Source organism: Mesoplodon densirostris, chromosome 2 (genome assembly GCF_025265405.1).
Source record: "Mesoplodon densirostris isolate mMesDen1 chromosome 2, mMesDen1 primary haplotype, whole genome shotgun sequence".
Lineage (NCBI taxonomy): Eukaryota > Metazoa > Chordata > Mammalia > Artiodactyla > Ziphiidae > Mesoplodon > Mesoplodon densirostris.
The window spans coordinates 98,502,840-98,525,479 of NC_082662.1; the positions used below are offsets into that span (position 1 = coordinate 98,502,840).

At 41.3% G+C, this 22,640-nt stretch overlaps 1 protein-coding gene across 2 annotated transcripts in view; it reads right to left on the reverse strand.

The window, feature by feature from the left end:
- SORT1 (sortilin 1) overlaps positions 1 to 18,483 on the reverse strand; it is a 68,786-nt gene extending 50,303 nt beyond the window's left edge. Inside the window, exon 1 of one of the 2 annotated variants that reach the window (XM_060086162.1) lies at positions 18,106 to 18,483. In XM_060086162.1, the coding sequence (XP_059942145.1) occupies positions 18,106 to 18,411 (306 nt within the window). In that variant the 5' untranslated portion in view covers positions 18,412 to 18,483. The remainder of the gene's footprint in view (positions 1 to 18,105) is intronic. The other variant, XM_060086170.1, reaches the window with a different exon arrangement.
- Between the last annotated feature and the right edge of the window lie 4,157 nt (positions 18,484 to 22,640).

Consider the following 22,640-nt stretch of genomic DNA (forward strand, 5'->3'; position numbering starts at 1 on the left):
AGAAAAGGGAACCCTCTTGCACTGTTGGTGGGAATGTAAATTGATACAGCCACTATGGAGAACAGTATGGAGGTTCTTTAAAAAACTAAAAATAGAACTACCATATGACCCAGCAATCCCACTACTGGGCATATACCCTGAGAAAACCATAATTTAAAAAGAGTCATGTCCAAAATGTTCATTGCAGCTCTGTTTACAATAGCCAGGACATGGAAGCAACCTAAGTGTCCATCAACAGATGAATGGATAAAGAAGACGTGGCATATATATACAATGGAATATTACTCAGCCATAAAAAGGAATGAAACTGAGTTATTTGTAGTGAGGTGGATAGACCTAGAGACTGTTATTCAGAGTGAAGTAAGTCAGGAAGAGAAAAACAAATACCGTATGCTAACACATATATATGGAATCTAAAAAAAAAAAATGGTCAGAAGAACCTAGGGGCAAGACGGGAATAAAGATGCAGACCTATTATAGAATGGACTTGAGGATACAGGGAGGGGGAAGGGTAAGCTGGGACAAAGTGAGAGAGTGGCATGGACATATATACACTACCACACGTAAAATAGATACCTAGTGGGAAGCAGCTGCATAGCACAGGGAGATCAGCTCGGTGCTTTGTGATCACCTAGAGGGGTGGGATAGGGAGGGTGGGAAGGAGGGAGATGCAAGAGGGAAGAGATATGGGGACATATGTATATGTATAACTGATTCACTTTGTTATAAAGCAGAAAATGACACACCATTGTAAAGCAATTATACTCCAATAAAGATGTTAAAAAAATAAAAATAAAAAATAAGAAATGATTGTAGTTGACAATTGCATAACTCTCTGAATGTATGAAAAATCACTAAATTTTACACATTAAGAAAAATGCAGGTTTTAAGAAGAAAGGTTCTGTTCTCAACTTGTCCATCACTCCTCAGCATTATATGGTGGGTTTTTCTTTTCTTTTTTAAATTTTATTGAAGTATAGTTGATTTACAATGTTGTGTTTAATTTCTGTTGTACAGCAAAGTGACTCAGTTATACATATTGGGTTGGTCAAAAAGTTAGTTTGGGTTTTTCCTTAACATCTGTTTTTTTTTTTTTTTTTTTTCGGTACGTGGGCCTCTCACTGTTGTGGCCTCTCCCATTGCGAAGCACAGGCTGCGGACGCACAGGCTCAGCGGCCATGGCTCGCAGGTTCAGTGGCCATGGCTCAGGGGCCCAGCCGCTCCGCAGCATGTGGGATCTTCCCGGACTGGGGCACGAACCCGCGTCCCCTGCATCGGCAAGCAGACTCTCAACCACTGCGCCACCAGGGAAGCCCTTTCCTTAACATCATATGGAAAAAACCCAAATGAACTTTTTGGCTAACCCAATATACATATTCTTTTCCATTATGGTTTATCACAGGATGTTGAACATAATTCCCTATGCTATACAGGAGAACCTTGTTGTTTATCCATTCTATATACAATAGTTTGCATCTGCTAATCCCAAAATCCCAATCCTTCTCTCACACACATACACCCCACCACTGGGAATCACAAGTCTGTTCTCTGTACCTGAGTCTGTTTTTGTTTTGTACTTATGTTCATTTGTGTCCTATTTTAGATTCCACATGTAAGTAATATCATATGATATTTCTTTCTCTTTCTGACTTACTTCTCTCAGTATGATAATCTCTAGGTCCATCCATGTCATTGCAAATGGCATTACAGTATTTCATTATTTTTTATGGCTGAGTAATATTCCATTGTGTACATACATCTTCTTTATCTATTCACCTGTCGATGGACATTTAGGTTGTTTCTATGTCTTGGCTATTGTAAATTGTGCTGCCATGAACATAGGAGTGCATGTATCTTTTAGAATTATAGTTTTGTCTGTGTATATGTCCAGGAGTGGGATTGCTGGACCATATGGCAAAGTCTATTTTTAGTTTTCTGAGGAATCTCCATACTGTTTTCCATAGTGGCTGCATTACATTCCCACATTGTGGGTGTTTCTTTTTGATAGCCACAACAGAGGGACTACACCAATGCAAAAGATCTGAAAGACAGCTGAAATCCCATCTTTCCATGTAAAACCAACCACTCTAGTTCCTAATTATCGGAGCTTGAATAACCTCTTCTTACGTATTATTCTCACAGCACTTATTGATGTTGCTTGTAGTATAACTATTTACATATTTGGCTACCTCGCAAATCATGTTAGGAATTCTTAGATGGCAAACAGTATGATCTGGTATTTCCTGTCAGGCCTAGCACAAGGTCTTAAAGATAGTAATTTCTCCACGAACATCTCCGTAAAAGTGTATTCCCAAACCCCTGCTACCAAAATTGATCTGTGTGTAATCTCCCCTCTACCATGATTACCACCATTTCAGTAAATACTAGCTAAGTAGGGTTTCTTCCTATGCCCTTACTGCCAGCCACAACATTATTAAACACTAGTATGTGTTCTTGGGTATTCACACATACAAGAGTGACCTTACTCCTCTCCTTCACTGTAGTTACCATCAATTCCATATAGTCAAAAATTGATAAACAAATCAAAGTGTTTAGAGGCAATGGCCAGGAGTAGACTATACAGAAGAGAAATTCAAATATTTGAGTATGAAGAAATAAAAGTCTGTCCACTAAGATTTAAGTGGGGCTGACAGAGCTGGGAGCAGTTGGGAGCAATAGCAAGGTATGGTAGAAGGGAGCTGTGCAGGCAGAACAAACGCGAAGATATAGGCAAGTATTTTGAAAAATTTCAAAGGGTAACACAAATAAAATATATTAATTTCACCAACTAGTAAAGTGTTGCGTATACGGTAGATGCTATTAAGTACTTGTTAAATAAGAATTTCAAGATCAGGATAAACACAGTTACAGTGGGAATAAAAGGAAAATAAAAATAGAGAAAAGGAAATGTGTGTGAAAAGAAAAAGTACTTCTTGAAATACCCAAAGAAAGCTGAGACGAGGCCACAGGATCACTCACTCAAACAAGGAAGGTTTCCCAGGGCAGCCTGGTTCTTACTTTCTTTTACCCCACAAGAGTAGATCTATTCTTGGAAGAAACTAAACCCAAAAGACTCCACAGTATGTTGTGTTCATTCTGGATTGAAAATATATGGTGCTTCTCTGCTGCCTTTCTGAGCATCACAATGTACACATTCCTGGTCCTAAGCAAAAGCAAATGATACTCCTTGGCGATGGGATAAATGGAAGGGGGGTTATGTTCTACCTATGTAATGGTCAATTGTCTAGTTGGCTGCCTCCATATTCTTTTCTAGGATTTCATTTGTTTTGGTCCTTTGGAAGTAAAACTTGGAACTCTTTCTGCCTATCATACTATTATTAGATAAAGAATCCAAAACCGCATTTTCCTGCATTAACCTATTTTATTCTCCCCATTATCACTTTGGTCCTTCTATTTAAGGTAGCCTTTTCTTTTCCAGAATGACATAAAGTTTTTTGAACAGTTGTACTGTGTGATACAAATAAAAACAAATCGTAAAAAGAAAAAAAAATGAGGAAGGTTTCCAACGGTACATACAGCTGAATATAATCAACTAATAAGTTACGGTTCAACTGCTCTAATCAAGGCAAAGTTAGATGAATAAAAGAAATAAGAGCAGAGGACAAAGCTCTGTGGATAGAAAGAACTGAAAGGCAGAATAAGCCCTTTAGGAAGAGAAAACCCCAAACCTCCAACACAATATTTCCAATGAATATCCTAGAATATTAAAATACTAAACATATAAAAACATTTAGGAGTTGAGGAGTCCAGCCAATAGAAGGTAAAGTGTCTACTTCAAGCATTGTTACAAAAAAGATGTTATGTATTAGCTGTATGCATGACAAATGAAATGGAGAAGGTGGCAGAGAGCTGAAGCCTGTTTTATTTCTGGTAAACAATAGTTGTGCTGCTCCAATGTAGTATGCTTAAGAGGTAGATTATTCAGCACTAAGAGAACACGATCTGGCCACTACATATTGCTAAGCAGTCAGTCAAATGTAGGATCTAGAAGCAGGTCAAAATTAAGGGGAACCATGTAAATATACTGTTTGTGTGATGAGCAATCCAAAACCAGCATCTAGAGGGGCCACAGAGTAAATACAGTAATTCAGATTACATAATCATACCCTATTGCAGAAAGCTCAGAAACCAAGAACTTTCAGATGAGCTATGTCAAATGTCAGCCTGATTCTGTCAGGAGCAGATGAGCATAAACCTTGCCCCATCTAGTGAGAGGTTTACGAATCCCCCAGCACAGTCACTGGCACAGGAATAGATAAGACAGATCAATGGAACAAAACAAAGTCCAAGACTGGACAAAGTTTCTTTTAGGGTACGATAAAGCAAGCACTTCAAATCAGTGGTAAAAGAGTTTTGGAAAAACCAGCTATTTGGGAAAAATTAAAAGCTGGATTCCTAATTCCCTTCTTACCCGCCCCCCACCTCGACTCCACATTAAATTCCACATATGACAAAGATTTAAATACAGAAAGTTAAACCATAAAAATCCCAGAAGTATGAGTGAATATTTTTATAATCTTAGAAATGAGAAAAACATTACAAAAAATGATACAAAACCCAGAACAATTACTTTGACTATTAAAAAAAAGTAATGGCAAAATACTGAACATAAAGTTAAAAAAAACTGGAAAAAATTATTTGTAACACAATAAAGGGTTAATACAGAGTTTTCAAATCAATAAGAAAAAGATAAAGATCTCAAAAGAAAATAGGCAGGGACTTTCCTGGTGGCGCAGTGGTTAAGAATCCGCCTGCCAATGCAGGGGACATGGGTCCGAGCCCTGGTCCGGGAAGATCCCACATTCCACAGAGCAACTAAGCCCATGTGCCACAACTACTGAGCCTGAGCTCTAGAGCCCACGAGCCACAACTACTGAGCCCATGTGTCACAACTACGTGCTCTAGGGCCCGCGTGCTGCAACTACTGAGCCTGTGTGCTGCAACTACTGAAGCCAGCACCTAGAGCCCATACTCACAACATGAGAAGCCACCGCGATGAGAAGACTGCGCACTGCAACGAAGCGTAGGCTCCCGTGTGCAGCAACTAAGACCCAATGCAACCAAAAATAAATAAAATTTAAAAGAAAAGAAAATAGGCAAAGGACACAAACAAGTAATTCACAAAAGGACACAGAAATGACCAATAATGTTTGAAAAGCTATTCGATCTCACTAGTAATCAAAAGAAAATCAAAGAAAAATAATGTGTTAACATTTTCCACCTGTTGGAAGCGCTTGACAAAATGTATCCAGTGAGGGGTGGAGACCAGAGCACCTATGTGCACTGTGGGTGGGAGTATATAAACTGCTGTAACTTTTCTGGAGAGCTATTTGGTGATGTGAATCAGAACTGAAAATGTCCACACCACATGACCCAAGCAATCCCACTCAGGAATTTATTATCAGGGGATAATTACACATCTTTACAAAATATGTTATACACCTGAAGGTTTATTGCATCCTGCAGGCCATCTACTGTGTTAAACATCTTACACACATTATCATTTAATCCACATAACAACCCCATATTACTATATCTGTATATTCTAGACAAGAACTGAAGCTTTGTTAAATGCATTATGTTATGCAATGAAACAATATACCAGGTGCTAATGAAAATGTTTCAGGTATTTACTGACATTGAAAGATATTCATAACATGTTGAGTAAAAAGCAGGTTTACAGAATAGCATGTAAAATCGTGTGTGTGTGCGTTTATGGTTAAAAACATAGTCTTCCAAATACTAACAGCAACCATCTCTAAGTGGCAGAATTTATGGTGATGTTTCTTCTTTATAGTTTTTCCATGGTGACCGAATTACTCCCCACCCCATCATCTGTTGAATAGTGATTTCTAGTGTCCCAGGTGGCACTGATAGCCATATACTTACCTCTGGTAGGGGAGCTCTGGGCAGCAGGGAGTCACTGACTGGCATTTATAACCAAATTGGTTTTCAGGGACCCATTACGTTAGAAAGTAGATGACAGCTTGTACTACCTTCTCTGAAATACAACCATCTTGACAGAGGATAATGCAAGACTCATCCACACATTTAATGCCCACCATTTAAAGCCTGAGGTCCACACATTTTAGAGATCATGAATTAACAAAAATGTCCATTTCTGTGGTCATTTGGCTAATCCCTAGTTCCATCTGGAAAAGAGAAAGGCCATAAAACACAACATTCTTTACGGAAATAACTTTGTCTTCACATCTAATCAAACAAGAAGTCTAATTAAGTTACTGTTACTATAGCTGGGAGAACTTAAAGTTGGATCCGAGAGTCACCGTAGCTTGGAAAAAAATTTTGGTAATGAGAAACCTCTGCCTATCTTTAGTTACACACCTGATCAAAAGTAAAACACTGAAAGAATTAACACCAGCACAACTGAGCCTGGATCAGTTTCACATGGCACGCCCCAGTTTAAAAGCCACTTGCAGATGACCCGACAGTCTGGCCATCAGGAGCAACCTCTCTGGCAAGTAAACGGAGAGTGAATTCAATGATGCCATCCTTCACACATGTTCCTTCTTTCAACAAATACATCTGCTTGCCTACCATGTGCTGGACCCTCTTTGGGGCACTGCGGACACAGCAGTGATAACACATACACTGTGCTCAGGGAGCTTATACTCTATGAACACACTTCTTAACAAGTCTAAGAATGAAGACTAAACATGCTAGATATTCAACCTACAGAAGACAACCTGTCATTGTGAAAATAAAACTGCAGAAGGGTGTTAAAGCCTGGTCTAGTAACTAACCGGTTGGGAAAGTGGGCACAAATCATTTTCTCTCTTGGGAATCTACTTCCTCAGGAGTAAAACTGAATTATGCTCCTTCACTCACGGAATAATAAGAATCAAATGAAATAACAAGGCACTGGTGATCCCATAGAGGCTGGGAATTTAAGATTTAGGCTTCCAAACCCCAAACAGGGAACACAGGGACAGACAGGACATAGTGATGGTGTAAGAGAGGTTTGGGACAAAACCTGGGCGAAGCTCTTGTGGGCAGGAATAAAATCTTAACAGAATACAGTTCTGTTAAATAAGGCACTGCTAGGATCATAAAACATGAGCCAAAAATAAAATCACACATGTTCCAGTCCTCCCAGAGACTACCCTTAGAAATAAAAAGGCTAAACATAAAACAGTATACAAGTTTGCAAACCTATTCAATTATTCAGAGTTTTCTGTGAGGCAGGATGATACAGAGGAGAGCACTGGGCTAATACCTGGTCAATGTGAATTTCATTTCCGGCTCTGCCAACAGCTCTGTGAACTTGGGCAGTAAAACTTAACTTCACCACCAAGGCGAGGAAGCTGGAATGACATTTCCAGTCCCTATAAGCTTTAAAATTCTATGACTCATCAATAATTTCACAACTCAGTTTGCTTTTCCACTGCTCTGCCTTCATTTGGGAAAAAAACAACAACAAAAATCAGCCCGTTGCTCCACAATACTCTAGTGTCAACAGGAAAGGGCAACAGCAACTCCATTATCTAGAAACCTCAACAACCTGGACACTCACTGAAAGGAAGCAAGGGAGAGAGACCTCTGATGACACTGTCCATGCAATAAAACCCTACGCACCTGACCACAAGAGAAACCTGCAGACCGTCACTCTAAATCAAGCTGCTAAACCTGTTAGACTGCCTAAAATTAGAAATCTTTTTCTTACAGAAGCATCTTACAGAAGTAAAATTAAGCTAAGTAAAATTTCTTAGCTTACAGAAGTTAAATTTGGGGGACACTGTATCTAGAGACAGGGACAGCAGCAAGAAGGAACAGGATATTGCAAGGGGACTATCATTTCTGCAGGAAAAAAAGAGTAAACTTCAACAGGCAGACAATGGCACTAAGCTTATAAATCTGGGCCATTCAAAATGGGAGAAAATAGCCCCACAAATCTCAACAGACCTTGAGGGCATTAATGCCATACCACTTTAAAATAATGTGAGTCGTAGTACAGCATAATTTAAACTCCTTAATGATCCAAGGTCATACTGCTGACAAAGAAGGCAGAGACATATTTTAGAAAGATGTCCATTAAAAACAACAAAAACAACAAACTTTGGCAGTCAAAAGGGTAGGCTTAAATGCCTACCCTAGGCTTAGTTTTCGAAAAACTCATCTTCATGGGATAATTCATTTCTAATCATGCCTAATAAATGAGTTAAATTTCAAACTGTTAGCATTTAATTTTTACATCTTAATCTTATTTCAAAGAAAAGAAAGTGATGAAAGGATATGTGCCAGTGGCCAGCTGACTGGACCATAAAAGCTCACCGGTCCCCACTGGGTGTGGGGACCAGCCCGGCCTCCCTCTGCTGCAGCCACACTGGCCTTCTTCCAGACCTCTGGGTGCACCACGCTCTTTCTAGCCCCAGGCCTGTGAACATGCTTTTCTCTCTGTCTGGCACACTCCTACAGGAAAAACTCTATTCATCTTCCAGTACCAGTTTAAGTAATTTCTCAGCAAGTGCTTCCTAGTGCCCCAGGCTAAAAGGACCTCTGTCAATTATGCTCCTGTAGTTGCTTTTTTCCTTCTTGGTACTTATTGTATTTGTAATTACATATGTGTTTAATGTCCATTTTCTCTACTGGTCCATAAAGGCAGGGATCTTGTCTGTTGTGTTCCAAATCAGTTCCCAGTACCCAGTACAAGGCCCAACACATAGTAGGTGCTCAATAAAAAGTTGCTGAATAATAATAATATTGACCTTTACTGAGCACTCATGATATATAAAGCACCACTGCTACTTTACAGATGAAGAAGGAGGGTCAGAGAGGCTAAGTAATTCTCCCAAAGTTACACAGCTGGTAAGTGGTAGAGCAAGGATTCAAGCTTCTGTCTGTCTGACTCCAGACTACACATTTAACGACTACGCTTTCTCCAGCACTATGTGAGGCAAAAGGGTGAAGTTAAGGGGCCATGCTTGTACTACCTTTAAGGTGTTTATAATCTGGAGAATACCAATTGAATAAATGAAAGTGAATACAAAATAGAATACTATAGTAAAGTGCTGGATTACATGGCATTGCTAAATGTTGTACGCTAGAACAGAAAAAAAAACAAGCAGAGCAAGAAAGGCATTCAGACAGGAGGAATGCCATGAAAACAAAAATGGAGAAGCAACAGAGCACATGGCAAGCTAAAGGGACTGGTGAGAAGGGAACTTCAACTAGAGCAGAGTTAACGTAGGCCAGGAAGTGGTGAGATACTACCTTAAAGATATACGTGCATTATAAAAAATAATTCCATTACCATTCTGGTCTGCCACGCTCTCAAGCTAAGTTCTTGAGGAGTACCTATCACATCTCACTAATATTTCTTAAAACGTTACAGAGGTCAATAGAGTACAAAGCTAATAGTGATTGCTCAGTTAATGAATCAAGGTGAAACAAGCAAAGTGCTATTTTAGAGCTGTCAACTTAAAACCGCATATTTAAAGCTTAATGAATGAGAAGAGAAATAGTTATTGAATTATAAATAGCCTTATTTTCTTTTAATTGTAAGCTCTTTAACACTATAAGTAAATAACTATATATACTTGAAAATATTATAACCAGATGACCAGGTATCTGATGATGGTGGGGTTATTTTCTCCTCCATCTCCCATAGCTTCAAGAAAGACACTTTGAATAGATGGTCTCTCCTTCACCATACCCAATTTTTTTTTAGCTCCAAGTCCAAGGACACAACTAGTACATAATTCTTAACACAGATTTGGTTCCTGTGAGTACCCATACTAATTTTCCTGGAATATTTCAGCTGTGGAAAAAAAAATTTAAGTGCATACACAAATATCTGAGCATCTAACTGGTAATGCATTAGAAGCTTTGTGTAGATAATCATTATAAAAAACATCCAATAAAGGATGAATACACACCAAATTCTACACTGTCTCATTTAATCTTCACAAGGACCCTAAAAGGTACGTATTAGTATATCCATTTTATAGATGAAAAAACTAAGGTTCACTAAGAGTCATCTGTCCCTGGTTACCACTGAAGTTTGAATCCAGGTCTAACCTGTGATCACATTCCTTCCTAACCACGGCCTCAAAGAACTCCAATTAATACCACTTGTTAGTATCACTCATATTAACCAGTTAAAATTTTGATGTAATTATGAAGGTTAAAAAAAAAGAAAAGAACACATATGCTTCTTACATTTCTGCCAATCTTGACTCACTCTCATTCTTGCCACCTCCGCCCAAGCCTGTCACCCAACCCTGCCAAGTGATAAAACCAAATACATTTATGCCTCATCTGTCTCCTTTTATGCACATGTTCCTCTGGAGTTGGTATTTATCAGGATCATTTGGCTGATAATTGGACTCTATGGACACAGTAATATATCAACAGGCTTATTAAGAAATGACATAGGGCTTCCTTGGTGGCGCAGTGGTTACGAATCCGCCTGCCAATGCAGAGGACACGGGTTTGAGCCCTGTTCCAGGAAGATCCCACATGCCGCGGAGCAACTAAGCTGTGCACCACAACTACTGAGCCTGTGCTCTAGAGCCTGAGAGCCACAACTACTGAGCCCATGTGCCACAACTACTGAAGCCCACACACCTAGAGCCCGTGCTCTGCAACAAGAGATGCCACTGCAATGAGAAGCCCACGCACCACAGCGAAGAGTAGCCCCGCTCGCCGCGACTAGAGAAAGCCCACGCACAGCAACGAAGTCCCAGTGCAGCCAAAAATAAATAAAATAAATTAAAAAAAAAAAAGAAATGACATAAATCCTACATATGTGGTAGGATTCAAGGTTTTCAAAACATTCTCTCTTTGAAGCCTTATGATAACACTTCATTTTACATGATGGGGAGCTGAGGCTTAGAAGGGCTAATTGAGCTCTGTTGAGGGAACTATGACCTCAAGGAGCAGAGAGGAATTCACAACTACATGACTTACAACTGGGGTCTATAACCTTGCCTTATCCCTAAAGCAAATGCATTGACTTAAAATATCTCTATGAAACACTTCCAAATGCAGCACCATGTTGGGACATAAGTGTTCTATGCCCAGCTCTTGGCCTGTAAGCAAGTCATTTAGCCTTCTTGGTAAGAGATCTGACCAGTTAATCAGCTTAACAATCTATGATGCAAACTGTTAAGCACATTATCAGCAAGAGTTCAATCTTACCCTTGTTCACAAATGTTCAGAAAAATCTGTTCCCGGGCTTCACTGTCTTATAGCTCCTGGGTTCCTCATGCCTGGGCTAACAACCTCCTTCAATAAGGTCCAGGAGTCCTGGATTGTTTCTTGGAAACTTGAGCACTTCAAGTATAAAAGATGGTCGGCCCTGCCCTCTATTCTGCTCTCCTGTTGGACATACTCTTCCAAGAGCACAGTAACGGTCAACCTCCAAAAGGATAACTCTTCTTGGCTCCCCATTTCCACCTCTGGTTTATCCAGCTCTAGCCTCATGTCAACCACTACCTGTTAAAACACTTTCCCCAGTAAGTCCTAATGGCAGACTCCCTCCCCATACCTCCCCTCTTTTTCCATCCCCCACAAAGAGCTATCTTTTTTTTTTTTTGCGGTATGCGGGCCTCTCCCGTTGTGGAGCACAGGCTCCAGACGCGCAGGCTCAGCGGCCATGGCTCATGGGCCCAGCCGCTCCACGGCATGTGGGATCCTCCCGGACCAGGGCACGAACCCGTGTCTCCTGCATCGGCAGGAAGAGCTATCTTTTTTTACTTCTCTATATGTTTTCCTGGAAACCTTAGTCTTTCATACTCCTCATCAACTACTTCTCCCCAACAGAAAGTCCCCACTGATCATCCCCTGAGCATGTCTTGGACTTCCCTACCTCCATGCCTTTACAGGTCTCCCTAAGAATTCCCTCCACACCTTGATTCTCTCTTCATCCATGAGGCCTTCCCAGACCACTGCACTGCAGTGGTCATGCCTTCTTCAAAATTTCTTCCAAACTCTCAGCAAGCCGTCTCTGAACAGCTAAATCCTTAAGATGACATCAATGTGGATGTTTTTAATGTTTAACTTTTCTTACGTACAGGCCAGAACTCCAGAAGTGTGTGAGTGAAAGATATCTACACAATACATTTAACAAAACATTTTGATAAAACTTCTCGTTTGACCCTCCAAATAATCCTAAAACTGATTCTCCAGTTTAAAATAAATAAATAAATAAAGGTCAGAGAAGTTAAGTGATTGTCTATGATCACACCATACAACTATGAAGCAGCAGAGCCAGGATTCAAACCTGAGTATTAAGAAGTCTTTTTTGAATTTTGCATATAGCATATTTATGATGTGAATCTCTTTGACAAAGAGCAGGTACCAGATAAACATTGATCTGAACTATCCTGTCTGGGAAGTACTAACGTCAGTTAAAAATTTCCTTCCCAGTTCAATTTCTCTTGGTACTTCAGGGTGATCTTACTGTTGAATCAGATTTGCAAACAGGCTCAACTACAATATTAGAACTTAGTTTTTTAGAACATACAGGAAAAAAAAGAGCAAAACTCTTAACAAAATCAAACGTAAGAGAGATACTACTCATAAGCCCTAGAAGGAAAAAACCATACATTTTCTTCTAATGAAAATAAATCAAGCCAATTAATCACATGTAAGTTTCTAACTTGCATAGGGCTGAGTATATTAATGGGAAGCTGACCATCTATTTTCAAGCACACAGGCAGCCAAGACAAAAAGAAAAAATAAAAGCCCCAGTTTTGGCAGAGTACTGTAGGGAAGGAAAAGAAAAAACAAATTTACTGCTAGATATCTATTTGGTTTGCTTTTGGAATATCCAAGCTAGTAGCTTTGATTTGCATTAGATTTTTTTCAGCCAACAAGGAACAATAAAGTATTTCCCAAAAAATAAAAGTCAAATGTCTTTCACAATTATATGAAAAAAAGAAATACTCCTGTTATCTTTAAGAACACTCATATTTCACTGAAGCAAGCTCTGGAGGTGGTAACAAATTACCCCCAGATGTGAAATCCAGGCTATGTTCAAGTTCAACTGGGAAATGGAACAGCCACAATTTGCTTCTAAACTTGGAAACAACCAGTAAACATTTGTGATCACAACCTTTGGCCTCCTCTTCTTCCATATTAATCACAGAGTTTTTTAGACATTTTAAATCTAGTCCAAAACTTCTCATGCTGTAGATGAGGAGTTGAGGGCCAGATACTGAAATGCAAAACAGAAAATAAATTACATTCACAGAAAACTTTCTCAGGAAAACACCACAGGCTCTGAATGGAAGATTTTGTTTTTGTTGTGGTTTCCTGAGACTGGGGTTGAGGACAGAGAAGGAAAAAATAGCCCCAATCTTAAAAAACAAAACCAAACCAAACAAAAAAAAAACACATGTCCAGCATTCACCTAACAACCTCTAAAGGTATGAAGCGTCTATCATGAAGATTCATTCAACTCAGCTAGCTCAAAGCCACATATTACTAACCCAATTTTGACTGCAGTCACCATTACAGTGTCAGTAAAAAAAACCCTGCCTAGAACAGACTGAAATTGACCAGTTTGTGCCGAGCCCCATTACTCCTCAAAACCACCTACATACAGATCAGTGAGGCCACGTAGACAGTGGGAAGAACAAGTTTTCACCAAGCATTTAAATAGAAGAGTACAAGATGCAACAGAAACACTGGTTAGAAAAAGATAAAAAGGTAACTGAGGGCTTCCCTGGTGGCGCAGTGGTTGAGAGTCCGCCTGCTGATGCAGGGGACATGGGTTCGTGCCCCGGTCCGGGAGGATCCCACGTGCCGTGGAGCGGCTAGGCTCGTGAGCCATGGCCGCTGAGCCTGCCCGTCCGGAGCCTGTGCTCCTCAATGGGAGAGGCCACAACAGTGAGAGGCCTGCGTACCGAAAAGTAACTGAAAAAAATAATTTTTTTTTTTTTTTTTAGAAATTTACAAATGCAGTATCTTTTTTTGGAGCCATTGCCACACAGCCCTCTGCTAGAAAAGCTGTATTTTTAATTACACGTCAAATTTGATATCTGGTCTACCTTAACATTAGCTTCTCATCATATAAAACATCTGCACTTCATTTCTCCAGTCTCAAAGCACAGTTCACTTTCTGCAAAGACAGCTTGAGGGGTAGAAAGGGAGGAAGAAGAGGAAATGTGACTCCTGATCTGACCACTGCCCTCAAGCACTGCCCTTTTTGTGAGGATCACATGAGTAACAGGCCAACTAGGACAAAGTTGGGGGGCATGGTTTCTGCAGTCACCCACTGAGAACCCAACGTTTATTGGCAAGAGTTGATTTGAAATTGGCAGAGTGCAAAAGAAGCTGTTAATAGCCTATGTGAACCTAACACAAAATATCAGATCAAAACAGCAGGATGAGGAGCCTATTATTACTATCATTACAGAAAGAAAATAGTTATTAGAAATTGACCAGAACAGGAGACTCATCATAGTGATTTTTAATTTTCTAATTAAAAATCACTATGCGCAGAACCAAAAATTTGAGTCAGCAGAGAACTTACCTAATTGTTACCCTGCATTCCCTTTGAGCCACTTGTCCTACCTGGCTAGCCCTCTACCCTCACCTCAACCAAACCTCAGATGAAAACTAACATTTCCCCAGATAAATATACTTCATCAACTTTGCTGATACTTCTAACTGAAATCCCCAATACAGAATTCATTTTAACATCCTGTAGGGATTAAAAGTCTGATGAGTATACTGTATGGGCACAGAGTCCTCATGAGGACTTTGCTCATTCTGCTCAACCAGGACCAGGAAGGAGATCCTATGGAATTCCTATTCCTTGACCCCAACACTAACGGATGAAACAGGACTCAAGAAAGATTAACTAGAGGGTGACAGTGGGAGTGGCGGGGAAGGCAGTATGAAGAGAGGCTGGGTACTGGGATAAATGAGGCAGTTAGAAAGTTCCGGGGCAGTTAAATGCACTGACCTTCAGATTTCCGGGTGTGACAAAGATCCACAACTGGCTAAGAGCGGCAGCTCCCTGAAGCCTCCAACAGGCACATTCAGTCCTGTCAGCCTGGACTCAGCCCTGCCAGCACCAGCAAACAAATACATGCATTCTTCTCAGAGCTGACACCCCATACAACACAACCTCACTACAGGGCCTGTTTATATAAGAAACCAGATGCTTTGATGTTGGGGTAGAAGTTGGGAAGTTATGTGTAAAGAAGTAGTTAATGACAGGAACAGAAGGAGGACAAAGAATGAACAACATTCCTGGCTTTCTAATCCTAAATTTTAAAAGCTTTAAGGAAATTGTCAAATAGTCTGAGCTCAGGAATGAGAAGTAAGGAAATTATGTCAGCCACCACCATAACTCTGACCAAGGCATTTCATCTGTTTCTTTAAGACAGAGCTTCATGCCTAACCTCAAAGGGGTGCTTATAGGAGGAATGTTTGGAAGCAATCCAACTTAGCAACCAACATTAATAAAATCTAGGCTTGCTCAACTTCTCTCATGCACAAAGGTTATACATGTCATGAACATTCCAAGCACTTAAAGGAAAGAATCAGTTAACAGTGTAGCATGAAAAGAGTTTGGGGTTAAAGGCAAAAGGAAGGTTATTCTTTAGTCTAAGAAAAAATCATTTATAAATACGCACACACACATACTTGCTGGATTTCATGAGTGAAGAGACTGAGTTATATAGGTCATTAGGGCACAGGTCTCCTAAAACCAGAAGACTATAAAAGCACTGTCATGCTTTAGTTCTACTTTGCTTTCTTAAGAAGATTAGTTAAACACCAACATATTCTCACAAAGCCAAATAAGCCATAGAAACAGGTCTAGGAGATTTGCTAAAACTTTCTGAGGCTTTTCGTTCTCCAGTCTGAATTATCTCTTCTTTGTATCTTGGCACCCCCAGTATCTAGCACATCTTGGACTTTTGGAGGACATTCATGTACACTGACTACATGAAGCAATGTGGCTTGACATGAACAGCAAGTTATAACAAATAAGAGAACAACAAACTTTTCATTTTTCTTGGGAATTGAATCCTGTCATCTTATGAAAAACTACTCTAAATGGCACTTTCCCAGCTGTACAAAAGTATACAATATTTCTAATAAAAAGTTGTTCTGTTATGCTTATACTTTTATTTCACACTGTTTATAAAGGCTCCCCCAACACCAGATCTCTTCAGCAGAATTCAGGATGACTTATTATGACTTCTAAAAATATAGAATTGAAAAGCAGAACAGACCACTAGATAACAGTTCTTGGTTAAGGGGGTGCACCACTAAGAACTGCTTTATTCAACCATTTCTAAGGTGAAGATTATTAACAGTGGTTCCACTTTTACCACATACACATGCTACAAAAAGGATGGGATCTCTGAAGAAACCATGGATGATTAAGAAATGCAAAAACAGTTCGTTTAAATGAGGTCAATGAAAGAAGACAAAAAAATAAGTTTAAAAAATCACTGGAAACAATAACTAAATAAAATGAAAGAAAAAGAGGGAAGATTTTTTTATTAACATGTGGACTTCAAAGAATGAGGTTTCAGATCTGCTCTTGAGTAGATCTGGCCTAAGAACCCCCTGAGCCAGTTTTTTCAACCTCTTGCTTTAGAAATCAATATATTGCAAATGACATATAAATTCAAACCAACCAGGGAAGGTTCTGACTAAAGGAATAAATCCAGGAGTAGCCCCAGGTCCTAAAGGTAGGTCAATCAGCAAGAGAATAATCCAAATATGGAGTAAGAATGCTGTGTCTGGCTGGCTCAAGGAAGGAAGTGCTCCCGTTATAAATTAGGCACTGGTGTTGTAAAGCCTTTCTCAACTCTCCACCGTGAGATGGAAGTCTACACATTTTTTCCCCTTCATCAAACGGGAAGACTTCCCAGTTCTCATTCTGCCCTATCTGCACCCAACCCATCCCACACGTCAGCGCTAGCTTGGCCACTTTTATGCAGCTGCTGCTTGGACTGCGTTTAGCAAGAGTTCTCCCTGACTGCTTATGCTTTGACTGCAATTGCCCTGGGTCCCCAGAACAGAGAATTCTGCACAGGTAACAAGTCCAGGCAGAGGGAGAAAGATCAAGGGGAGATTGAGATTCGGCTGATACAGAATGTGGTATAACGAAGACAAGTGCAGTTAGCCACTCACCTCTGTCCCCATGTGCAACTCTCTTTGAATGAGGAAGAGATATAAGAGAGAAAATGCATTAAACTGAAAATACATTATGCAACAATTAAACCGGTAGTTCTAGAAAAAACACGGGGAAGATGCCCGAGCTGATCTAGAGCAAGTAAGTAGACAGGATGTTGCCAACAACTGGCTTTGTCAACACAGTAGTGTGCAGAGGTTGGGTTGCTTGTCCCCAGAAACAGAACTGCCACAATTTTTAAAGTGTCCGACTAGGACCTAGCTCAAAGCAGAGTATCTGCAATGTGTTTCTTAACCACTGTAAACCTTGTTACAACAGGATCTAGACATCCTGGTCAGAGTCCAATGCCATGATAGAAGGTCAAGTTGAAGGCGTAAGAGAGAGCACACATACGCTGTCACCCCATTGCCAAGCTTGTTCCTTTAACTATTAAAACACACAGGAACCTAATCATTGCTTTGGGATTTCTGAACACCCGCCTACCCACCCTGAAAGTACTGACCCCGCGAGGACACACGTTTGTTTCTGCTTAGCCCCAACTTCTCCAACCACTTAAGAGGTAATTTACTCCTCCAGCTTCCTGTTGGGGTATAGCGTTGTTGGATCCAAATTATTTATACAGACGGAAAACAACAACGCTCGAGAGATGCTGACAACTTAAAAAAAGAATGCCGTGAAAAGTCTAAGCCGGCTTCCCCTGTGACGAAACACAGCTGCCCGGGTTGCGGCGTCCGGGGGCCGCTCTCCGGGCCCGACGCGGCCCGCCCGACCGCCGTAGTTTCGGGGCCGCGGCCCAGGTGGCGCGGGCGCCGCGCGGCGGGCGAGCGGCCGGGGTCTCCTCCGCTGGGACGCGAGGCGCGCGGACAGAGAAAGAGGAGCCGGGTGCGCGGGCCGGCCGCCAGAGGCCCGCGGGTGGCACCTCGTAGTCCGGGCGGTGCCCGGGCCCGGCGCCCGCTCACCTGGTGCGTGTTGTTCGCTAGCCTGACGACGAAGTCCCGGACCCCGCCGCAGTCCTCATCCTCGTCGAGCGCGCTGCGGCGCCAACGGCCGCCGCGGGGAGCCGGGCCCCCGGGCGCGGCCGCGCGCAGCCCCCAGCTCACCCCGACGGGGCCGGACCAGCGCGACAGCGGCGCAGCAGGCGGTGGCGGCGCGTCCAGCCGGTCCTGGCCGAGGGTCGCCGGCGGCAGCAGCTGGAGGAGGAGGAGGAGGCTGAGACCGTGGGGCCAGCGCGAGAGGTCGCCAGCAGCTCCCCGGGGCCGCTCCATCGCCGCCGAATGCCTACGCTGCCGACACCTGCCGCCCGGCGCGCCCGCCCACCCCCGCCGGCGCCGCGCCACACCCCCGATCCCGAGCCCGGCGCTCCTTGGATATGCGCAGCCGGGCCTCTCCGCCCCCATAGGCTGGCCGCCTGTCCTTCTTCCCTGGCCCACTGCTCATTGGCTCGCGTCGCCTCCGGCTTCGGGGGTCCTGGATTAGGATGCCAAGTTGCGGGACTGATTGGCTGGAACGTGGTAGAGACGGCTGAGGTCATCCCCCCCTCGCCGGCGTATCCGAGGCCGGGCTTCTAGAGTTAGCGCAGGAGCTTCCCTCCTTCACAAGAACGCCCCCGCTTCGTGGCGCCCCGACCCCTCGTTGCTCCCTCTGGCACCCTCAAGTTGGGGCTGGGTTGGTCCCCTCTTCTCCCCCAGAGACACCCCTAAAATTCCTTGGGTTGTGGGAGCGCCTGGAAAATCTCGGGGGATCCCTGAGTTTGCTCAGCTGGAAAAGGGGGCTCCGTCATGAACCGGTGCTTCTGGTTTTTAACCCCCCGCACGCTGCAGCGCCCATTGTCTGCTGAAGCAGCCTCCTTGCTGACACAAGGTGAAGGAGAACTGTGTGGGCTAAGTCTCATGGAGGCAGACATCAGAACATCCATGACTCACGCAAGCCTGGAGAAAAGTCTCTCCTCACTCACCTTCCTCTTATGCAAGGGGTTAAGCCAAAGAAGGAGTTGCTTATTGATTTTCCTGGAGTTAGAAAGTAGCTTAGGCATTAGGGACAGGTAAAAGGGGGCAAGAGAATTGCCCCGTTTTATAAAGTCGGCTCAGTGCCGACTTTAGACATGATCATTGCATAGATGCATATTTATCAGGGTGCCTTAACCCTGCAGTGAGCACACTGCACAAGTTTGGTTTTCAATATATAATATCCCCTAAATTAACATCCCGCCTCCAATAAATAAAACAAAACCCCTACGCTGTTCCTTTTATCGCAGAAACTACACCCATAAGTTTATTCTGGAACATGCAGTGCAGGTAAAACCAGTTCTGGATGTTCTCTTTATTGACTCCATCTCTTCAGAATGCCAGTTGTTCAGAAGAAAAGGGGACAAATAGAAAGACACAAAGTATACAACACGTTATACCCAAATAAAGAAAGCAACTAAAAATTACTTTTAACTATTAGCTGCAGGTAAACCCGAATGAGAATATATTTATTGGAGAGGAAAATGAATGGTGCAGTGCACCGAACCCAAGGTTTACATTAAAATCCTCTAGTCACATTAATTTGCAAACAAAAATTTACAAATTTACATTCTGCCAGAACAACCATAGTAAGACATGACAAGTGAAAAATATTTTTGAATGGCATCTGAGCAGGATGGTAAAATCACTAAAATAGTATTCCAAGTTCTCAGCTACTTAACTGACGAGATAAAGCTCCATGAAAACTGGTGAACAATTTGTTCCTTTCCATTAACTACAATGTGTCAGATAATTTTTTTAAGAGATTATTTTTTAATCTGTGCCAACTGTGGAGTAGATCACAAGACAGTCAGTTCCAGTAGCATGTGATTAGCCGGGGAGAGAAGAGGGGCTATACAGGAATATTTCTTTGTTTGGGTGACACAAAGATGAATGGTCTATTGTCTTACTGTCCGAAAAGTAAAAAGCCAACTCAACAGTGCCATCTCCTGGAGAAATTACTAAATACACTTTTAAACTCTTAAAATTGTTGGAATTACCTGTACATTCATTTTTTAATATATTGCTTTTAGTTATCAATGTATGTTTACAGAATATGTTTCCTTCTTCAAACTGTATTAGCTTCTGGGGACACGGTACCTTGCATATGGAACTGAGAAAATGTTTGAGTGAATGAATTATTTTAGTATTTCACTTTTGTCAATGACACTGGCACCAAATACAAAAGTTGCACTGTGATATCCTTTGTGAAATACCACACCTAAGATCTTACCTTACTTGCAGAGCTAAAATATGTAAATTTATCTTATTACTAAAAACGATACATTTCTCCAAGATAAATTCTGTGACAGAAAGATGAATTGAAAGCCGTTACATATCACAAAACCATTGCTTTTGCTAATAAGATTATTTCTGATTCTATTTAAACGGACACAAAAAGAAACTTCGTAGGAAAGTTTAAAACTCTACAGAAAACCAAAGTCCATCTCTTTCAAGAATTCTATAATTGGAATTATAGAAGGTATGAAATTTTTTGTTTCACCAGTACAGTGTAAGCTGAAGCTAAGAGCTACTTTATTCCTTGGTGTATGTTTTTCCCCTGCATAATACACATGATTCAGAGACACAACTTCACCTTGCCCTAAAGCAGCATGTTTAGTCCATTTCTGCATTAATCTACATTGAGTTAAATGGGGTATTTATTGTCTAGTTCTCCCCCACTAGAAGCTTCATGAGAGCACAGACCATACCTAGACCACAGCTCTATCCCCAATGCCTAATACATTACTTGGCATATAGTACATAGGTACTCAAATTTGTTAAATCTGAACAAATATTAGTTGAGATAGGATTTTTCAATGGCATTTTCTATTAGGATTTGATAAGAGGTGAACACGAGGGAAACTAATCTCATGATCACATTATATTTAATAACAGGGTTAAAATCACTAGGACAGTCTCCAGAACATTGGTGACAATATAACTTTAGTTCCCTACCTCATGTGTGTGTGTGTCTAGAGCAAAATTCTGTTTTCCCAAATGTTTCCCATCATTGCACTTTCCAACTGTATATAAGCACGTATTTTGCTGGAAATTTGGTATAAATTTAATATGAATTCAGCCTATTCAAATAATCAGAATTTGAAATCATAGAGTACAACTTCCTACAAATGTTAATGAAGACAATACACAATCAATTCTGCATTATTCACACGTGGATTAGCCATGTTGTGTATAGTACATTTCAAATCTCAATGAGATTTCCCTATTACTCAGTAGGTATCTAGGCTTCTCATGCCTGGCATTGTAAAACCAAGAGTTGATTATTTAAAACCAGAAAAACCTGAGTTCAAGTCTCAACAGCTTAATTTTCTGAGTCCATGGTCACACAGCCTTACATTCTTCATCTGTTAAGAATGATAAGTAACAATATCTACTTCATATGGCCATTCCTTTTAATAGATATTTATTGGAGTATAATTGCTTCACAATACTGTGTTAGTTGCTGTTGCACAACAAATCAGCCATATGCATACACATGTCCCCATATCCCATCCCTCTTGAGCCGCCCTCCCACCCTCCCTACCCCACCCCTCTAGGTCATCGCAAAGCACCGAGCCGATCTCCCTGTGCTATGCTGCTGCTTCCCACCAGCCAACTATTTTACATTCGGTACTGTATATACGTCGATGCTACTCTCACTTTGCCCCAGCTTCGCCCTCCCATCCCACGTCATCAAGTCCATTCTCTATGCCTCTTTATTCCTGCCCTGCAACTAGGTTCATCAGTGCCATTATTTTTAGATTCCATATATACGCATTAGCATACGGTATTTTTCTCTTTCTGACTTACTTCACTCTGTATGATGGACTCTAGGTCCATCCACCTCACTACAAATAACTCAATTTCGTTTCTTTTTATGGCTGAGTAATATTCCATTGTGTGTATGTGCCACTTCTTCTTTATCCATTCATCTGTCGATGGACATTTAGGTTGGTTCTGTGTCCTGGCTATTGTAAATAGTGCTGCAGTGAACATTGTGGTACGTCTATTTCTGAATTATGGTTTTCTCAGGGTATATGCCCAGTAGTGGGATTCTTGGGTCCATATGGCCATTTTTGAGGCTCCAATAGATTGATTCTTTAAATCATCTCAACCAGTCATATGCTGGCAGCTCTAACGGGGGAAGTTCATAGTATACTCCAAAGTCTAATGTAAACTACTTCTGAATTACCCAGTTCTCTCTTACTGATTTGTAATTGATTGCCAGTGAGGCCAAGATCATGAATTTGATTCTTTTATAGTCCTTGACTTCATAAAAAAAAGAAAATCTCATTCCAAATTGTCTCTTAAGGCACAAGAAATAGTACAACATTGTAGCTGGCTTATTCCAACCCATCAGTTTTGGGGAGGGCCTCAAAACATGTTCTTTTGATGGTCAATTAGTAGCATCTCCTCGTATAAGCAGCAAAAATAACTATTTACTCAAGAAAAACTACAGAACTGAAGTTTACAGTGGTATTAGTACC